The sequence below is a fragment of the Haplochromis burtoni genome, unplaced genomic scaffold (genome assembly GCF_018398535.1).
Source record: "Haplochromis burtoni strain Fernald_Lab_line unplaced genomic scaffold, NCSU_Asbu1 Contig_372, whole genome shotgun sequence".
Classification (NCBI taxonomy): Eukaryota; Metazoa; Chordata; class Actinopteri; order Cichliformes; family Cichlidae; genus Haplochromis; species Haplochromis burtoni.
In genome coordinates, this window is record NW_024582733.1 from 81610 (window position 1) to 101785 (window position 20176).

The 20176-nt window shown below is 43.3% G+C and overlaps 2 protein-coding genes across 2 annotated transcripts in view; one reads left to right on the forward strand and one right to left on the reverse strand.

The window, feature by feature from the left end:
• LOC102290980 (high affinity cGMP-specific 3',5'-cyclic phosphodiesterase 9A) overlaps positions 1-9393 on the forward strand; it is a 24407-nt gene extending 15014 nt beyond the window's left edge. Inside the window, exons 8-14 of the mRNA XM_042228976.1 lie at positions 96-455; positions 1326-1439; positions 1791-1895; positions 2123-2251; positions 7541-7636; positions 7742-7803; positions 7887-9393. Coding sequence (XP_042084910.1) covers positions 96-455; positions 1326-1439; positions 1791-1895; positions 2123-2251; positions 7541-7636; positions 7742-7789 — 852 coding nt within the window. The 3' untranslated portion in view covers positions 7790-7803; positions 7887-9393. The remainder of the gene's footprint in view (positions 1-95; positions 456-1325; positions 1440-1790; positions 1896-2122; positions 2252-7540; positions 7637-7741; positions 7804-7886) is intronic.
• A 222-nt stretch (positions 9394-9615) lies between these two features.
• On the reverse strand, positions 9616-20167 carry wdr4 (WD repeat domain 4). The gene is made up of 11 exons (XM_005943413.2): positions 20035-20167; positions 18867-18935; positions 18541-18687; positions 18301-18457; positions 17911-18023; positions 17749-17809; positions 16050-16154; positions 14237-14301; positions 12190-12376; positions 11686-11755; positions 9616-10283 (listed from the first exon to the last, which is right to left on the reverse strand). The coding sequence occupies exons 1-11, from the start codon at positions 20115-20117 to the stop codon at positions 10096-10098; spliced, it is 1245 nt and encodes a 414-aa protein (XP_005943475.1). The 5' UTR covers positions 20118-20167; the 3' UTR covers positions 9616-10095.
• Between the last annotated feature and the right edge of the window lie 9 nt (positions 20168-20176).

Below are 20176 nucleotides of genomic sequence, written 5' to 3' on the forward strand. Positions count from 1 at the left end.
ATATTCAGTACTTACTTTTGACAGTTCACTCTTCGGCTGAAGTACACTTCGAATTGGGACAGCCGTCGTCTCGTGGCGGTGACGTAATCACACTTAAAATGCGTACTTCAAGCGTGCAGACCCTGAATTGGGACACAGCCATAGAACATGAGACAATTACCTTTCAAACTAAAACAGGAAGTTCTTTGTGTTTTCAATTTTCTATTAACTCAGTCTTCAGTCTCTCTCCTCCTGTCACGTTTGTCCCTGTGCCTCTCACTCCTCTTATTGATCCTCTTTGTCATAATTCCCTCCGCAGGTATCAGATCAACGCTAGAACGGAGATGGCCCTTCGCTACAATGATATTTCTCCTCTGGAGAACCACCACTGTGCTGTGGCCTTCCAGATTTTCTCCCGGCCTGATTGCAACATATTCTTCAACTTTGACCCTGAGGCCTTTAAACAGATACGACAGGTACTTATGTGCAGCTGCAGAAACAGAAGTATTGTTTGGGTTAATACATGCACTACAATGGCAAAAATAATTATATTATTATTTGATGAGACCCTGCACAAAATATTTAACAGGTGCTTCAGGACTCTTTCTGCTTGGGCCAGTGATGTACAAGGCCTTCATCTTTGTTCGATCTGGGTTTTATCCCTGCTTCTCTGACCTTGTGTCTCTTGAGTCTCTGAAAGTCAAGATAACCTGATATTCTTTCCACTCAAGCTTTCAATGAGAGGGGTAGTTGTAGTTCTCTAGATCTAGATTCCTAGCCACCTGCTAAGGTACTTGTTGATCTTTTACTTCATTCCTTTCAGTACAGTAAATGGGACAGCATGCACTGTCATGGGCTACATTAACCTGGGGAACAGGCCATGTTGGCCTTAAACTCCCATGTAATCCACATCTATCAGTGTTCTTCAGCCATCCTTCTACTTGCTTCTCAGTGCTATGGACATTGTGGCTGTCCCTAGTGGCTGGGGTGACTGTAGCTCAGGGGGTAGTGCAGGTTATGTGCTAATAAGAAGGGCGGTGGTTTAAATCCTGGCTGCTCCAGTCTGCATGTCGAATATTCTTGAGCAAAATAGTAACCCCAAGTTGTCCTCTGATGCATCTATGAATATGTGTGAATGTTAGATTGTGGTAATATGACATTTACAATTTGCATTTTGTTTTAATTCACATTTTACATCCAACTGTTTCAAAATTAGATTTAAATGACTAATTAAGACTATTTCACACCATGCTCTTTATCTTAAACTACATCTACAGAAAATAGCATAAGACACTGAGTTCTCCGTGTCTATACTGATGATTTATTTCCTTTGTCTTGTTTATCAGGAAACTATCACATTGATCCTGGCCACAGACATGGCACGCCACAGTGAGATCCTAAAAACCTTCAAGCAGAAAGTTGACAACTTTGACTACACAAATAAGGAGCATGTTGCCTGCGTAAGGACACATTTATAAATAAATCTTGGTGCTGTCACCTACAGTTAGGATCAGCTAATCTCAACCAACAAATACATGAATTATAACACATGAATTAAAGATTAATGTGGAAAACTCAGTAACTGGACAGTTAGTAAATAAAGTATCAGTCTTGCAAGGACAGACAGTAAAATGAAAATAATGTGATTGGTAACTCCTGCTTCACTTTGCTGAGCAAACTGGAAGAGAGAGAGAAGATTAGTTTGTTCCCCAGCCTGTCCAATGGAAAAGATTACTGAAAAATATGCAAATGTACTTAGCTACATCAGCATTCATGGTAGCCTTGACCCTCTGACCCTGTGTTGTTTGCAGCTGAAGATGGTACTTATCAAATGTTGTGACATCTCCAATGAAGTGCGACCCATGGAGGTGGCTGAGCCTTGGGTCGATTGCCTGCTGGAGGAGTACTTCATGCAGGTAGGTATAGCAGAGTCAGGGAGCATTTGAATACAAGCAGGCAGCATTCCAAAGTCTGTTTCATTTGTACACAGAAAGTTCTGGTTAGCTGTGATGGAGTGATGGTACACAAGGTTAATAAATAACAATGAGACACCTGCAGTCACTTGAAGTCTAGCCTCATTTACTTTAGTAGGAGGACAAAAAAAGTAAGCTGCTTATGGAAAATATGTGTTTGTGCTGCTCAGAGTGACAGGGAGAAGGCTGAGGGACTTCCTGTGGCTCCGTTCATGGACAGAGAAAAGGTCACCAAGTCAACAGCCCAGATTGGCTTCATCAAATTCGTCCTCCTCCCCATGTTTGAGACTGTGATGAAGGTGAGTGGACGGTGACAGTCAAGGACAGACAAAATAAGAGAGGTGTAAGATAGGAGTGGGTCCTTGCTCTCCTTTATAATTCTTCATATTGGGTAAAGGGTTCAAATTGAAAGGAAACTAGCTGCTGCTTTAGGCTAACTGCTTTCCTATTACACCTGAAGTGAGACGGCTGTCTACTTTGAATTCCTGAATTTTCAGTATTACCCTGCTAATTTTAAGAATGTAGCAAACAGAGATACAACAAATATATGTGAAGGTCTACCATGTTTATTCCTCTGCATATTATTAGAGCTTTTTTATAATTTCATGTTTTGCATTACAATACCACAGAGACACAACAACTGACATATTTAAACTGTACAGTCTGAGGCAGAAATATTTCAGTAGCTAACACATTTATTCAAACTGCATGTCACTGCTGTTGTACATTAAAATCATTAAAAGCTCTTGTTCCTGCTGGAAAATGTTAACTGCTAAAAGGAAGATGTTTCAGATGAATCGAAGCAATATATCCCAGGGGTGTTCTGTTGGATTTTGGTCAGGGGTCCAGTCAATGGTATCAAATCTTTGATCTTTACTGGCCTACCACCAAACCAGTCATGCAGACCGTGTCACTACTGTCACATATGCCCGGGTGAACCTGCCAGTGGCTGACCTGCCAATTCTGGTATTCTATGGCAAAGTGCTGCACAGTGAGCGCGGAGCCCAGTAGAGGATATCGGACCTTACCTTATGAATTCTGTTTGTGATCGTTTGGTCAGAGACATTCACAGCACTGGCAACGCTAAGCCTGTTCTTCCTTCCACAAGCAAATCCTGTTTAGGCACTAGGGACCTTGTGTTGCCCTGCCCAGCTTTCAGAGAGTAACTACCTGTGCCCTCGATTATTATTATTATGTGAAATCCAACAGGAGTTGGACTACCTCCTGTCCAGCTTTGTGGAGTCTTTTATAAACTGTTTACGATCAGTCTGGAGAGGGTCCCGGTGCTGTGGAAGCTGTTATTGCTTGTTCCTGTACCAAAGATGCCACGCAGCAGGTTTACAGATCTGTGGCGTTAATTTAAGACATCATGCAGACCCTGGATAGGCTGATCCTCGATCAGCTCTGACCTATGGTCAGGCCACATCTGCTTACCAACCCCACCTCGGAGTTCAGAACTCCATTACTTGCTCAATCATGTCTATGCCACTTGGAACAGCAGGTGAGCACTGTGAAGGTCATTTTTTCTTTTGTACTTTTCCAGTGCATTCAACATCATCAGACCAGTCCTCCTGGGTGATAAACTAACAGCCATGCCTGTCTCATGCGCTGGATTATAGATTACCTGGCAGAAAGACCACACTATGTGTCTGACAAGTTGATCAGCAACACCGGGGCACCACAAGGGGCCGTCCTCCCCCGTTACCTTATCCCCTGTTCACCCTCTACACCAGGGGTGTCGAACTCCAGGCCTCGAGGGCCGGTGTCCTGCAGGTTTTAGATCTCACCCTGGGTCAGCACACCTGAATCAAATGATTAGTTCATTACCAGGCCTCTGGAGAACTTCAAGACACTTGAGGAGGTAGTTTAGCCATTTAAATCAGCCGTGTTGGATCAAGGACACATCTAAAACCTGCAGGACACCGGCCCTCAAGGACTGGCGTTCAAGACCCCTGCTCTACACCTTGGACTTCAGCCACTGTACAGAGACCTGCCATCTACAAAGATTTTCTGATGTGGTGGATGGATGCATTAGTGGGTTTGGTGAGATGATGCACCAACCTGTGGTGGACTCCTTTGTCATGTGGAGTGAGTGGAATCACTTGCAGTAACAAAGAACAAGGAAATGACTGTGGACTTTAGGAGGATCAGGAAACCAGTGACCCATATTTCAGTTCAGTGGGTCAACACCGTGTGACAGACGTTCCTGCGGTGGAGTGGGTGCTGGGGGCTGCTGCTTTTGGGGGAGGCTCAGACGGGGGCTCTGAGCCTACCGCTAGTCAGGGGAGCTTTGCAGATACCTCCAGGGATGTCTTGGACTGGGCAGGCCTCTCACCAGAAGAACATTGCCAGTGGTTCAGGAGAAGCCAGATGGCAGTGGAAGATTGGCCTTTGGGATGGGGCTACACGACAGTGGAGGCCACACGACTCAGGGGCAAGGTGGCTACGACCTGAGCGACCAAGAGAGAAGTGCAGGTGTAAGGGCAGGTGGTCCTTGAGCAGTTCGTGGAAGGGCTCCCCTGGGAGACAGCACGGTGGCTTTGCTGCCACCAGCCGGAAGAGGAGGACCACCTGGCCATGCAGCCAGAGGAGGCAGAGGGTCACTGGAACTGGTCTCGTCCCACTGGCCGGCTGGCTCCCCAGCCCTGCCCTGGCAGAACCGCCACTGCAGCTACAGCCCACTAACCCCTTTCTCCCCGATCTGCCTCCCCAGGACCTGGCAGCGACAAACACCACGCAGGGCGGCACCGATGCCAAGGCAGGGGTGTTGGGGTTATGGGCGGCAGGGACACCTGTGGTGGGAGTGTGCCCACTGATAGACATGGAGCAGGTGTTCAGCGTCGCAGGGGCTCCAACACCCTCCTCCGGTCCAGGAGGGCCACACAGTGTTCCAGTAAGGTGCCCAGGGGATATATGCCAAGCTTTGGTGGAAATGGGCTTCACAGGCATTGTTGGACGCAGAGTGGGTGGAGGTCAGGTGTGTGCATGGGGACATTCACAAATATCCCCTAGTAGCGCTGGCTGCAGATAAAGTTTCAGGGCAAAACACATAGAGTAAAGACTTCAGTTCTGAGGACAGATTGGCCGGGGTTTAAGAATCTATTGGGTCAGTGTGTGGGGATGCATCTACAACCTGTCTCGCACACTAGAAGAACTGTACAAATTAACTGGCATTAAATCTGTTCGGACCAGTGTCTACCACCCTAGATCGACGGTTTAGTGGAGCGACTGAATAGGACTTTAAGGTCCATGATTCGTAAGTTCATTCACAAGAATGAACACAACTGGGATCACTGGATAGAGCCTCTGTTGTTTTCAGTGCGAGAGGTTCACCAGGCATCCATGGGATTTTCTCCCTTTGAGTTACTGTTTGGCAGGAAGCCAGCAGATCCAAGCCCAGCTAAGAATGAAATTCAATTTTGGACCTGAGAGCAAAGCTGCACACTTTGGGGAGGTTATCATGAGAAAAGGTGTGGATATGAACCGAGTCTCACAGGCGGTTTGATACATCAGCATTTATGGTAGCCTCGACCCTCTGACCCTGTGTTGTGTGCAGCTGAAGATGGTACTTATCAAATGTTGTGACATCTCCAATGAAGTGAGGGCCATGGAGGTGGCTGAGTCTTGGGTCGATTGCCTGCTGGCAATAATACAAAGAAAACTGAGAAAACCCTAACAATGATATGATCTCCTGTGAGCAAGTGAATTGGCAACATCATGGCAAGATTCGTCCAGATGCTTGGCTACAAGATGAACAGCCACAAGAAGCAGTATCCTCCATGGAGAAGGAGACTAGAGGCCACACAGAGGGAATGCTGGAGATGGAGATAGAGCAATATTGGAAGAGCACAAGGAAGGAGGGTGCAACAAAGGCCAGACTTAAAGCCAATTGCACAAGTTGCCATCAAGTATGGGATTTACCAAAAGAGATGCTTTTCCCCCACTTCTGTTCTGCATAAGTCTGAATCCACTCATTCAAATAGAATGGCTACAGATACCAACTACAGAATGGGATCTGTAGTTGGTATCTGGGATCCTCTTTATATATATAAGGGAGATGGCCGCAACCACCAAATACCTGCAGAGGGTCAGCCAAGTCCTGAAGAGCAGCTGAATGGGAAAAACAAGATCTGGGCAATCAACACCTATGCCCTGCCGGTGATTAGATACCCTGCTGGGATAATAAGCTGGCCAAAGAAGGAGATAGACGGCAATGTATGCTAAGCGAAAGGAAGGAGGCCAACCACCGATGAAACAACGAACATCCATAAGTACATCGGGAAGATGGAAACAACTGACATGTGCTTAGTGAATACCTCAAGCAGCAGAAACCCAAGAAAGAGGAGGAACAAGGAGAGGAACCATCATGGAAGGACAGTATGACCACTGACAGAAGCGACTGACATTGAGAGATCTTACCAAAGCTGGACTGAAAGACAGCACAGATAGCACGGGTACTAACCGCGGCAGCACAGGAACAAACTCTGAGCACAAGATTGTGTCTAAAATTTTGAAGTGACCTAACATGAAAAATGTGGACTAAATGAAGCGCTGTGAATACTTCCCAGGTGTTCTGTATGTGCTGTATGTTCTTCCTCAGATGTTACACTAAATTTCTTAGTGTAACACTCACTCTTAGTGAGTGTTTTCTGACCAAACGTCTTGTTCAAACAACAAACAACATTTCCCTCAGATACGATAATGTCTTTTATTTAAACTGATGTTTGGTCTCTGAATTGTAAGTGGAGACCCAACTCCAATAACACTAATCAGAGAAGTGTTTTGATGCATGCTAAATCATCCCAAAACATTGATTCTGTTCATCTAGAATCAACGTTTTCAGTGGGAGAAACATTTCATCACTCATCCAAGTGACTTCTTCAGTCAAAGTTGGTTAAAGTTGGAAACTAGAACCACTGGTGAGGTCAGTTTCTTGATCATAAATATGCAAATTGTCATGACCACTGATCAGTGACCATTGATCAATAACAAACACATTTTCCCTAAACACGGTGTCTCTGTGGCTTTCAAACTCCAAATCACACCGTGCCAGAATCGAGGAATTGTTCACCAGTGGTGCTAGTTTCAGTCATCATGTAAATGTATCCTTTATACCCTTTATAGTCAGAGAAGTTAACACTTGCTCTCTGTGTAAGTGTGCAAGAATGGGAGAACAGGAAGTGGTGCAGAGGTCCAGTAGCAGATGGCCTTAAAGGGAGATTAGCCAAAATAGATTTTTTTTTGGTGATGGTGCAGAACTTTTTGATCACCTATAAGAATGAGTATATAAAGCAGTTTAAACTAGTTCCACCTCAAGCACCTGTTACCGTAAATGTGTGCTTTAGCAGTGACACATCAGCAATAATGATAAAATGGAGGATAATGCATAAACTGTCACAGCAATAATTATAAATTCCAACCAGGAAGTTCCTGTCTGTGCTAAGGATCTAAATGGACTGCTTATTGTTACACACTGTTACACTGTCTCTTGACTTCACACATTTTGACTCTTAGAGTTACATAAACACAAAATAATGAGGCGTTTGCAGCTTTAATACTGACTGCATGTGTGTGTGTGCATCTGTTAGCTGTTCCCACAGATTGAGGAGGTGATGGTAAAGCCACTCAGAGAGTCAAGAGACCGGTACGAAGAGCTCAAACAGACTGATGATGCTGTGAATGAGGTTGGATGATTTTTACAAGTGTGTGTGTTTTTAAATGCGGCTGCATTTAATTTGTCTGATTGGTTCTGAGTGTACTTTGTAACTGAGAAAGTGTGTTTCCTTCAGGTGCAGAAAAAGAAAAGTGAGAATTTAACAATGGATGGTGAGAAGTGAAAAGTTCTGAAAAGGTAGGAACCAAACACAAGTGTTTGCTGCAATGTTTCAGTCAGACTATGTATGAACCGCTTTCTTTGTGATCCGTGTGTTTCAGGACCAGTGAGCACAGAGCACAAGTACAGTGGAATAATGAGATGTGTTGTTCCACTGGGAGCTGTAAGACCTTCCATCACCCTGTCCACTCCTCACATGGAGCAGCATGAAGGGTGTTGTCGTTTCCAGTGTGCCACAGGAAGATGATGGCCGATGTTTAAGAGCAGCTTCTTAAGCTGCTACAGGACTTGAGAACCAGAGGGACTCTGAATTGAGTGGTTTTAGCTGAATGCTAGCATTCGAATACCACAGACTACTTCAGTGAACAATATTTAGATATAATTTGTGTATTGTGTTTGTTTTTACATATTTTTATTGGCTTTTGTTATTTTATACAAAAATTAAAAGTATAATCTTAATAGCAAAGTTCTATCTGGACTGTTTCTTTTATTTTCACACAAAATAGCCAATTATTCGTCATGGAAAGGCAGCAAAAGAGAAGAGGAAAAAAGGAGGGCAAAGATAGACAAGGACAAAATACAAGAGAGGGAGAAGCCAAAAGTTAACGAAATGCATTGAAATGAAATGCTTCCTAATTCTTCTTGTGATTGCTCCCTCTCACTGGATCATCTGCATCCATCTTACCCTATCCTCCTCTGTCACACCCTCTGCATATCCTCCTTAACTTCATGGGTCATTGTGGCGCCAGTGTGTACGGCATGCCATCTGCTGCATCTTTTGCTCTCCACTTTGTTTTTGTTGTTGTGTGTCAAGCAAAATGTCAAGTGTCTACAGATGTATGATCACCAGACAGTTCTAAAGCTTTTTTCTACCAACCTCCGTGCTCACCTCACTGGAAGCGGCACAGGCGTCAGGGTAAGTGAGGTGGGCGGTTAGCTAAAACGCCTGTTTGGCCTGCTGTCCCAAACTTTTCCTGACCCAAAAGGAATCGGCTCCTCACCTCTTTGCTTTGTTGCGCTCGTTGGATCAGGTGTTCTCTATCATATCGATCATATCTTGTGTTGTACCATGTGTGGTACAACACAAGTCTGTGGGGGGTGTGGTGACAGTGTGGGTACGTTTGATGGTGTGATGAAGCCCTGGGAATGTGGCGAATCTTTCTGACCAACTGTGAAGTACTGACATCAGCTCATCATTTGATTTACAGCAGCCCTGCTGTGATAATACATGTGGGCTACGTACCAGTGGATATGTAAATGTAATGATGTATCAATAGCAGAATACCCATATGAGGTCCTGTATAATCTAAATATATACACACACACACACACACACACACACATAACTAACCATCCACTCTGAGTTGATTTAAGTCTTATGTACATGTACATGAAGTACACGGACACACTGCACAGGTGGTTTCATGTCTGCGCAGCTGCTTTATACGTGTGCTGTGGGGAGTGGGCAGGCTAGGCAGAGTGTCTTAAAGAAGTATCTACACATCCAACCAATGGGGATCATTCCCTGTACATATGGAATATGTAACGGAGTGGAGAGAGAGTCTCGATGTGATAGAGAATAAATTATTTGACCAAAAAAACCCCAAAACACACACAGCACAAGAGCAAAAAGCATCTCAGCAGCTGTCTGCACTGTGGTGCACAGGTAATGATGTGAGCTTCTTTTCTCGCCGCCTGACCTGGGAAAGGAGGTGTTGCAGTAACCCAAACTCCAGGCCTCAACCCTACAGTGTCAGGACAGCTATGTACAAACCATGTAAAACAGAAGAGGCCCAATTTCCTTCACAATTATATGAAACAGTCATTGAGAAAATGATTACTTCAATTTATTGCTGAGAGGCTGTGAAACCCAGAGTGTTTAATTAAATCCTAGTCTCATATTCTTTTTAAGTTGTGGAACACATTTTCCTGTTTCATTCATTCTCATAACTCACTCAGCTTTTCCTACACGTCAGAAGCCTGCTCTGGAAAAACTCTGAGGAAGTTTAGTAGTCACTTCCTCAGCTGCTGCTACCACACACTGCATGCATGCAATCAGAAATGTGAACAGAGAGCAACTCTAACCCGAAGACAGTGTGAGTGCATATGGTTCCGTGAACAGCATGTTTCCTTCACTGGTGATGGTGGAAACATAGGGCAGACTTTAATGATAATGTTTCTACAACATTCTTCTTTAAAAATAAGAGAAATTTGAGTCAAACATAAGAACCCCTCATCGGGCCTGTGTGGTGAAGCTCACACATTTTATCAATGCATCAAAACAAGGAAATAAAAGTTCTTCAAGTGTCTTCAGGCAAATGGCTGAGTCACCGACTCAGTTTCCTTCTTGACCCTCTTGTTGCCCTTTGCTCTTTGACCCCCGCTCCTCTTCAGGTGCTGCTCCTCCAGCCTTTGTTGTTTCCTCTGGAGGTACACCGCCACATTGTCAAAGGTCACCTTGTGCAGCTGCTCAAACCGGTTATTAGTCCTTAAGGAGGCTGGTATTTAAGAGAAGGTACAGTAAGTATATGTCTGCATCAGTATATGAAAAATATAATAATACAGACAGATGTCCTGATGCAGGCTCAATCATCCAGGTAAGGAAATCCCAAAAGGTTGATTCTGTTCAACCCAACGTAGCATTTTCAGCAGGAGAAACATATTGTCACTCATCCAGGTGACGTCTTCAGTCTCAGCTGACTGAAGGTTTCCAACTTTATAAACAGTACATTTGCACAATGACTGGAACCGGCCCACTGAATGAACAATGGGCTGGGAGGTCAGTTTCTTCATCAATAATTTGCAAATTTTAGGCAATTTGCAAATTGCCTAAAAATCTCAGAAATATGGTACCAGCCAGATGTTTACTCTGGGTTGTTTTGCCTTTGAGGAACCTTGGAGTCATGTTTGACCAGGACATGTCCTTCAACGCACATATTAAACAAATATGTAAAACTGCTTTCTTCCATTTGCGCAACATCTCTAAAGTTAGAAATATCCTGTCTCAGAGTGACGCTGAAAAACTAGTTCATGCATATATTACTTCCAGTCTGGACTACTGTAATTCATTATTATCAGGATGTCCAAAAAACTCCCTGAAAAGCCTTCAGCTAATCCAAAATGCTGCAGCAAGAGTACTGACAGGGAAAGAGAGCAGATTTCTCCTGTTTTGGCTTCCTGTTAAATCCAGAATTCAAAATCCTGCTCCTCACATACAAGGTCTTAAATAATCAGGCCCCATCTTATCTTAATGACCTCGTAGTACCATATCACCCTATTAGAGCACTTCGCTCTCGCTCTGCAGGCCTACTTGTTGTTCCTAGAGTATTTAAAAGTAGAATGGGAGGCAGAGCCTTCAGTTTTCAGGCCCCTCTTCTGTAGAATCAGCTTCCAGTTTGGATTCAGGAGACAGACACTATCTCTACTTTTAAGATTAGGCTTCAAACTTTCCTTTTTGCTAAAGCATATAGTTAGGGCTGGACCAGGTGACCCTGAATCCTCCCTTAGTGATGCTGCAATAGACGTAGGCTGCCGGGGGATGATGCACTGAATGTTTCTTCTTCACTCACCACGTGTGTTCATACACCTCTCTGCATGTAATCATTAGTTATTATTAAACTGTGGCTCTCCTGCACTGCATGTCTTTTTGTCTTCGTCCCTTCACCCTAAAATGGTCGCAGCAGATGGCCCCGCCCCTCCCTGACCCAGGGTCTGCCGGAGGTTTCTTCCTGCTAAAAGGGAGTTTTTCCTTCCTACCGTCGCCAAAGCGTTTGCTCAGAGGGGGTTGTCTGACTGTTGGGGTTTCTTTCTATTACTGTAGGGTCTTTAACAATATAAAGCACCTTCAGGCGATTTGTGTTGTGATTTGGCGCTAAATAAATAAAACTGAATTAAACTCACCTTCAAGTGTCTCCCAGTGTGGCCTGAAGGCTTTAGTCACTCTGTTAAGTTCAGGTACATGAACAACACACTAGAGAGACCCAGAGAGCACACAGGTCAGCCAGAGTCAACACACCCATACACATTTATGGGAGAGAATTAAACAGGGAATTAAACGATAGCAGCAGACTATATTTATGACTATATACACTGAAACACTGGCCAACATCCCTGGAAGAGAGAACAATACCATGGCAACCATAAAGGTACAGCTGTACTGCCCCATGTCATAGGATCTGATTCGCTGAGCCTGTGTTTCATCAGAGTTAGTGTATCACAAGAACAAACTCGTTTTCAATACTTAAAACTATTGTCATATATCCAATATGGACCCTGGATGTGTCCAGTCTCCAATCTCGTGTATCCAGTGTATGAATGTAACCAATACAGAGACTCCAATCATCTGAAAATATCTGAGTGCAGTTTCTTCTCTACATATATTCATTATGAATTATGGCATTGTACCTCCCAGGAGCTGTGTGTCAGTGAGTAGATTTGAAGTGGTGCATCACTAGAGTCCATCAGCACCCACAGTCGTCCTTCGGGGTCAAAGTTCACGTCCAGGGGACAGCAGGGCAGGGAGATCCTGCTGTGTGGCACAAGCTTCTCCTTGCCCTTCTGAGTCAGTGTGAAAAGCTGGAGTATGGGCACGCTGAGAACACACGGGGCGCAAGCAAATCATCAGTGGGACCCCTCCGTAAGACTCTAGCTTTAATTCTGAAACTGGATTAACTACTACAGAGACTTGGCTTAGTCTCTGTAGACCACATTTTTTCCTGACAAAAGCCAGATGCTAACTAAATAAAAAGTAAAGCACAAGGATAGAAACTGTGATGAAATATACTGACACTTTTTGTCAATGTTTAGAAACGAGATCGAATCAGAACTAATGTGTAGCTGTGTAGAAAGGTGGCCATTCTTATATTTTGCTTGTTTTTATGTTATTGTATTTTTGCACACGTCTGTTGCTTGAGAAGCTCGCACAAGAATTTCACTCACATGTACTGTACCAGTGTACCTGCACATGTGATGTGACAATCAAAGTGATTTGATTTGAAGTGCTTGGTGTTGGCTCTGCAGTAACATTTCCTGTTACAAAGCACAGCAGTGTTTTATGTACCTTACGTGTGTAGCCCATTTAATTAAACACTTTTACATAACGTCTTATTTGATAGTGCAATTCACATTGGTGCCCTGCGCGAATGCACAGGATGGGGGGGTTTAAAGTTGCTGTAGGTGGGAGCTGGCAGCTAAACATAGACAGTGGGTCCCAGGACTGTCAGCAGGATGGAGAGTGCAACTGATTCTGATAACAAAACTAAAGGTGAAGAATGTTTAATCTAATGTTTGGAGAAATCGTTATACACAAAGAAAGTAAAGGTAAAGAGCTGGACTTTGTGTGTTGTGAGAAGTGCAGCAAAGTGCTTGTGTTTAGTTTTCAGTCTTGTGACTGACCCTGGTGGGCAAAACATTACTCCATTGTGACCACAGTACCACAGTCGGTGGTACTGCAGGACAAAATGTTTTGTTATTTCCTCATCTGTCTTGAGCCCAGACTACTTGGATTATCTATCAATGGAGGAAAAAAAGAACACATGCATAGAAATTACGAGTTTTGGGGAAGTGTGATCCATATTCTTCCCCAGCAGCTTTATTTAAATCCCTGAAAATGGCATCTCTCACAGAGTGACATATACAGCCATGATAGCAGCCTTCAAAGTAAGGACAGTAACATGTATTTTTGATCTGGATGGTTAAATAGTGCCATCATGTAGGAGGTGAAGAAGAAATGTTTCATCGTTAAAGCAAAGGTAAGCCTTACATAACTAGCTTAAACCAACTACCACACATAAGCTAGCTACTCCTCAGCCTCTTCCTCGGAAGCCTAAACAGAATCGCTCAGTGCACCACTCCACACGTCCATCTGGCCTTTACTTGGAGTTTCTATCAGATTTCTCAGGTTTTTTTTAATCCGATTTAGTGCTTAGATTAAATTAAAGAATTATTGTGGGTGATTTTAAAATCCATCTCAACACAGCATTTAATCTATTAAAATATAAGAAATAGCTCTATACAAATAGCTTAATTATAAATATCAAGACTATAACGGAGGTGAAAGAGATTTTACTCCAACCTGTAAAACTTCATTTGTTATTTTACTGTAGAGCAAAAGGGTAAAACTGCTGCACTGTGTATTAGATAGAAGAGTTGTACAGAGAGACACAGGCAGGAATCATTTCCTGCGTCGCTCAGTGGTGCATTATGGGTAATCTGTCTCACTGAATGTGCTCCTGTGACTGGCCAGCACGTCACAGAGTGGGTGGGAGGTATAGTCCAGCATTGTCCTTATCTTAGATGACCTCCGCCTGCTACTGAGCATGATGATAAATGACAACTGTATTTGTTGTTCCATTACTCATTTTTCCTTTAATTTGGCGCTCATCTGGTTAAATTTGTAAAGTTGTATATAGTGCACAGTCCAACAACAACAGAGTCACACACGGGGACTCACCTGTCACACTGCACAGCTACATACTGACCATCACTCGAGCTGGTAATTCGGCACACTGTTGTATCCTGAGCATTGAAATGAAAAAAACAAACAAACATACGTTGGACTGGTTCACTCTGACTACTTGCCCTATTAACAAAGCGACTTGTTTCGACAGTCCCAGGATTTCTAATATGAAAATGTTTGGTTGGTGAGATAAATCCACAGGTCTTTTTCAGCAGTTTCCCCAACGCCTCGTGACAACTGTCATGATGATCCATGGATTTAACTGTAAAAACGTTCAGATGCCTCCTAAAGCTGTACAGCAGCAAACAGACAACTGTCAAGAAGTAAGAAATGTTTCAGACTTGGATGTCTCTGAACAGGTTTCAGTGATGTGCTACACTGACACCTGTGTCTGAAACGGAGAGAAAAGTCCTACAAATGTCTACCGTATGATCCATCAGCAAAAACTAGGAAGTGTGCAATGATTTGTGTGTAATGTCTAAGGACTCACAAGCGTGTACCCAAAGTGATCACAGTTCAAGTTCAGCTTCATAAATTGGATCATTTTTCTCTGAAAAAGCCGTCTATGCGTGCACATGTGTAAAACTACACACACTTCCCTTTCGCTCACAACATCTTAAATGCAAGTGGACGAATCGCCTCACACGCACAGATCACTTTGCACGCCCATGTGGGGTTGTGAGGCACACTGCCAGCTTCGCACAGATCCACACAAATGTAAGCTGTGTTCAAGTCCCAGTGTGAAGCTTGGCCTTCTGCTTTCTTTTTCCAAAAAAGTGGACATTTCTTTCTCTAAATAAACAAAAAAGCTCTACTAGAAAACAGATTTGCCAATTACAGACACTACACCAGGGGTAGGCAACTCCAGGCCTCGAGTGCCGGTGTCCTGCAGGTTTTAGATGTGTACATGACCCATCACAGCTGATTTAAAGGGCTAAATCACTCCTCAGCATTTCTGAAGTTCTCCAGAGGCCTGGTAATGAACTAATCATTTGATTCAGGTGTGTTAACCCAGGATGCAATCTAAAACCTGCAGGACACCGGCACTCGAGGCCTGGAGTTGCCTACCCCTGCACTACACAGTTCAAAGATTAACAAATGGCTCAGCTGCTTCTACATGCTGGGCGTTTTTCTGCAGGGAAAAGTGCACAGCTGCAGAGGGAACATCATATCTATACAGAACATCACTGTGGCTCAACTGGATGAGTACGTGTATATTTTCAATATAGATATAATCCAGGTAATGTGTGATAGCACTTTGAAATTAGGTTACCATTTTCTGATAAAAGCAGGCTAACATTGATATTAGCTTAAAATAAATCCCAAACACTTCAGGATGTAGCAGCAGGTTATTCAAACCATATATTAATCTTTAAAGTTTACTGTCTACAGTCTGTAATTTGTAAACCTATGCTTTCTAGTAGAAGGATCATTATAGGCCACTTTATGGCCATATACAAAATACAGGTATGAGTGGAAGCCCAGATGTCCCAGTTTTACACCGGGACTTGAACGCAGGTTACATTTATGTGCACAGGAACCTTTTTGAAAGAAAACGATCCGATTCATGAAGCTGAACTTAATAAATCCTGTGTAAATCATCACCAACAGAACTGAAATGCATGCAGTCCTCAGATGTCACACACATCACTGCACACTTTAGTTTATATGCTATGCATTTTTAACACTTCTGAGGCAATTCCTCTCCATCCAGCTACATCGTGCAGCTTTAGAGAAGCCACACAGGTTAGGTTAGGCTGAACCTGTGTTGTAGCCTCAGTGTTACAGAATGAAACACACTGGATACCTTGTCTTTGTCAGCCTCAGAGCTCGTGGTCTCGTCAAGCTGTCTGAGGTCCAAACTCTGCAGCTCAGAACCAGATTCATAGTCCCACAGCTTCAACGTCCCATCCTGGTGAAGAAGCACACTGACACTCAAACTGCACAGTCAAAGTACTTCAATAAAATCCAACCCCAGCAAATGTGCATTTTTGTTGTTTTGACTTGTTATTTTTTCCAATCTCATTCACATGATTTGTTCATCAGTAGAGTACAGTGTGTCAAAAGACACAAAACAAGACATTGTTTCAATAAAACACATTTATGACCCTTCTATGACCACTCTTTTTTTTTTTTTTTTTTTAATGTTGATGTAGAGTGAAGCTCATGGAGAACTGCCCATGACAGGTAACAATGGCCTGGCATGCTTTACAACAGTGGGACAAACTGCAGAGAAAACATACATAGGGGTGGGCGATATAAACGATATACGATAGAAACGATATAAATTTGGCCAACGATAGAGAATTTGACTATACCGCTCTATCACGATAGCGCATGTTGATGATGTCATCAAGCTGTGCCTGTTTTGGTCGAAAGCATCGCAGCGGCATTATCATCTGCAAATTATGGCGGGCAACAGTCATAGCAAAGAGATGAAGCACTTTTGAAATATGGGGAAAGCCAAAAACTGCGCTTCCTCCACTTCCGTAACATTGATTCATTAATGTTGAATTCTCTCGCAGCTGCTCTGTTCCCATGTTGTTGCAGTATATTAATAACTAACCTCTTATTGTGGATGAATAATCTCAGTTGTCCTGACTGAAGTTTGGCCCGTGTGTAGCATCCTGCTATGCGACTGCATTTGTCCCTGACCACCAGAATCCCTCACGTTAACTTTTATCGAGTGGAAAAAAAGTTGGCGTTCATCCTCCAGCTTCACTGTGCTAATGTTATGCTAACATAGCTGTGTCGCTAGCAATCAGGCAGCACAACATTATACACCAGCTAGTCCAACTTCAGTAACCCTACAAACGTCACTACTGTTTAGTTTTCTGTCTTCATTTATGTTGGAAGTGATAGCAGAGCTGTACGTTTGAATTAGTTTCAAAAATCTCTCAGTCAGAACATGGTATGAAATGTTTAGGTGGAAACTAGCGAGCTAACTTCCTGTTAACTTCTAACTCCATTAAATTTAATAAATTCTGTTTTCATGGACGCCTGGATGTTAAACTTAATTGTTACACCCGATAAAGCAGCAACGCTGATGATTTTATTAAAGATGAAAGAATTTAGACCGTTTTTAACTCTCAGTGTTCGTTTGACGTTGGGACCTGAAGAAGACGGAGTTTTGGAACCAGATTACTCCGCGAAGCTCCTCACTACGGCAGCCGTAATGCTCTGACGAGCCATCAAGCAGTGCGGCTTACCAAAGTTGTTCTAAAACATTTTTTAACAGATTTCTGCAGCCAAAATCTGTTCAAGGTCAGTAAGCACAACCGGAATTCATACATAAGGAACACTCTTGATTTTTGAGAAAATTAAAGGATTTTAAGTCCTTACAGTGTGGAAAATACGTTATACAGAAGAAAAGAATATATCGCGATATATATCATTACTGCACATGCTTCAAATTATATCACGATATGAATTTTAGGCCATATCGCCCAGCCCTACTCATACATATACTGGGAGAACACGCAGACTTCATGTTAGATGTCACGTACCCCTGATCCAGACAGAAGCCAGTGTGGATGTGCTGACAGGATCTGCAGGGCGCTGACAAACCTGAGAGAACACATAAAAAACACTGAAGCAAACCTCACCTACACGCTGCTACAGTGAAACCGTGCACAGACAGTGTTCTCCCTTTCTGTTAACACACTCACTGACGATGTCCCAGGCAGAAGGACTGGATGTTGTATGGAGACCTGAGATGGCTCACTCTGATCTTCTCATCACGGTCAGCTGTGATGATGTACTTGTCATCCAGCGCCACTGTCTGAAAGACGGCACAAGAGCATCTTTAGCAGACATTCTGATAAAAAATACACTGATGACTACCCAACGGGAGTTTTCAGTGCAGTATGTTGTCAGACAGCTGCCACTAAAGGCAAGAGCAACAGGTAACAACATGCTATAAATGACTGATGGAAACGCATACATAAAACACACATACTGCTAACATGTTTGTTCATCCACCGTGAGGAATCAGCAGCCAAAACACTTCTTTTGATAGATTTATTTATAAGGCACTGAATGATAGTGGTGTTTCTTACTAGAGCTAGCAGCATAGATAGGTGGCCCATCTTCAGCTCGCCTTCTTTCTGTGGCTCAACCACCGAGAACACGTACACATCTCCTGATTTGTCCGCCACCAGCAGCTCCTCCTCAGCCTGGGTGAACACCAGGGACGTGCACCTCCTCACCACCCACCTGTTAGACACACAGCACCGTTCTGAACACTTCCGTGCAGTAGATGAAGCTACTGAAACTGAGTGACAGAGGTGAAGTCATACCTGATGCTGATGCAGTGCCATGAAGGCTCACAGCGAAACAGAACTAGTCTCTTGTTGTCATCAGTCAGTGCCAGGAGCTTTCCAGATGGAGATACAGCAAAGGCGAGGACTTTATCACTTCCTGTTTCTTCTGAGGAACCACCATCACTGATGAACAGAACAGATACGTTATAGCTATATCCTAAAGCCTGACGGAAACTTCTGCGAGATTTCCCACAGCAGTCTAAATGCTGCATAAATCTGCTTCTACTCTGCGTCTGTGTTTCTCTTGTTCATATTCTTATTTTCATTTGCGCAATACAAACACATTACCAGCCCATTTATACCTGTTCTTCTCATCCTTTGTATTCTTAGGCTTCTTCTCAGCAGTGCTGCAGTCAAACACAAATGGATCTCTGTGATCAAGGAGAGTAAATCAGTTACAATTCCATCTGAAATTCTACTGCCCGTTATCCACTCAACAATCATATATTTCAGCAGCAATAAAGTAACAGGACAGCTGGCAGATGACTTGTTTCTGTGTTACTATTATTTAAAAGTGTCACATTTGGATTTAGTTCATGTTAATTTGTCCCAACACAAGTTGCTGATGCAAATGAAATAATACTTTCATTAGGCTGGTAAAGAAAAAAAGCTTATAGGAGAGCAAACACCTAAACATGTACCAACAATTTGTTACTTTTTAGCATTTTATCTGTAGATAGCAACACTTAAAGAGGAGCAGAAAGAAATCCCAGGCTGCCAGATACCAAGCAAACCTAGGCCTCTGTAACAAGAGCTCAGTGTTTCATATACAGATAGCTCAACCAGGAGAGCTACAGCAGTATTTTCCAGATGTTCAAAGTCAAAAGATGCCATCATGAATGTACTCAGAGGTTTGAAGCAGCTGAAGGTGGTGGCAGAGCATCTCAGAGGAGGAAACTATTCGCTAATGTTCATCGGTTCCAGACTTCAAGCAGTCATTGACGCAGAGGATGTTAATCTAATGTTCAAATAACCCTCATAACTTTGCCGGCTCAGTTTCTGTTGAGCCTGTGGAAATGGAGGAACCCCTTTAATTAAAGCTGAGAGCTTTCAGCTTGTTTTACATCACTTCCCCTGTTGGTGTTTGCAGGAGCAACACTGCAAAAATGTGATCACCGTACACGTTTTTGTGGAACCAAGTGTAATTCGTAAGTGGCGGTTCTTATCATTTGAAACCATCGTTGTGTCATGATTTATATATCTCTACACAATAAACAAGAGTTGCCCCCTATCCACAGATTTTCTTGTATGGTTATCCACAAGTATAGATTGAGCAAGGAGAGCGCTTGGTTGGGTGGGGTGTAAGGGTAACAGCACTTTCTTTAAACAACATAATTAAGTATGACCTCCAATTTTAGAAAGCCCTAAAAGCAAGCTAACCATACGTCCATGTCCCAGTGTATTCGCTCTAACGTGAAGAGCTGCGAGCATTTCTAACACGGAGCCAATGAAAGAGATTTAAAGTCAAACCTGGCTTCCTTTGTATGTACTGCAAACAGTTTTTTGTCGCAGGTGACAATAATCCAGTTTCCACAAAAACCTACAGCACTCATGATGCTTAACGCGACTGGGCACCCATGTGTGCTACGGGAAACTGCCGTATTTTGTCGCG

Coding starts and splice junctions, on each gene's coding strand:
- wdr4 (XM_005943413.2), bottom strand. CDS start 20,117: ATGAGTGCTGTAGGTTTTTGTGGAAACTGGATTATTGTCACCTGCGAC. Junction 18,936..20,034: donor GTACATACAAAGGAAGCCAG/GTTTGACTTTAA, acceptor CCTTGATCACAG/AGATCCATTTGTGTTTGACT. Junction 11,756..12,189: donor TGACACACAGCTCCTGGGAG/GTACAATGCCAT, acceptor GGGTCTCTCTAG/TGTGTTGTTCATGTACCTGA.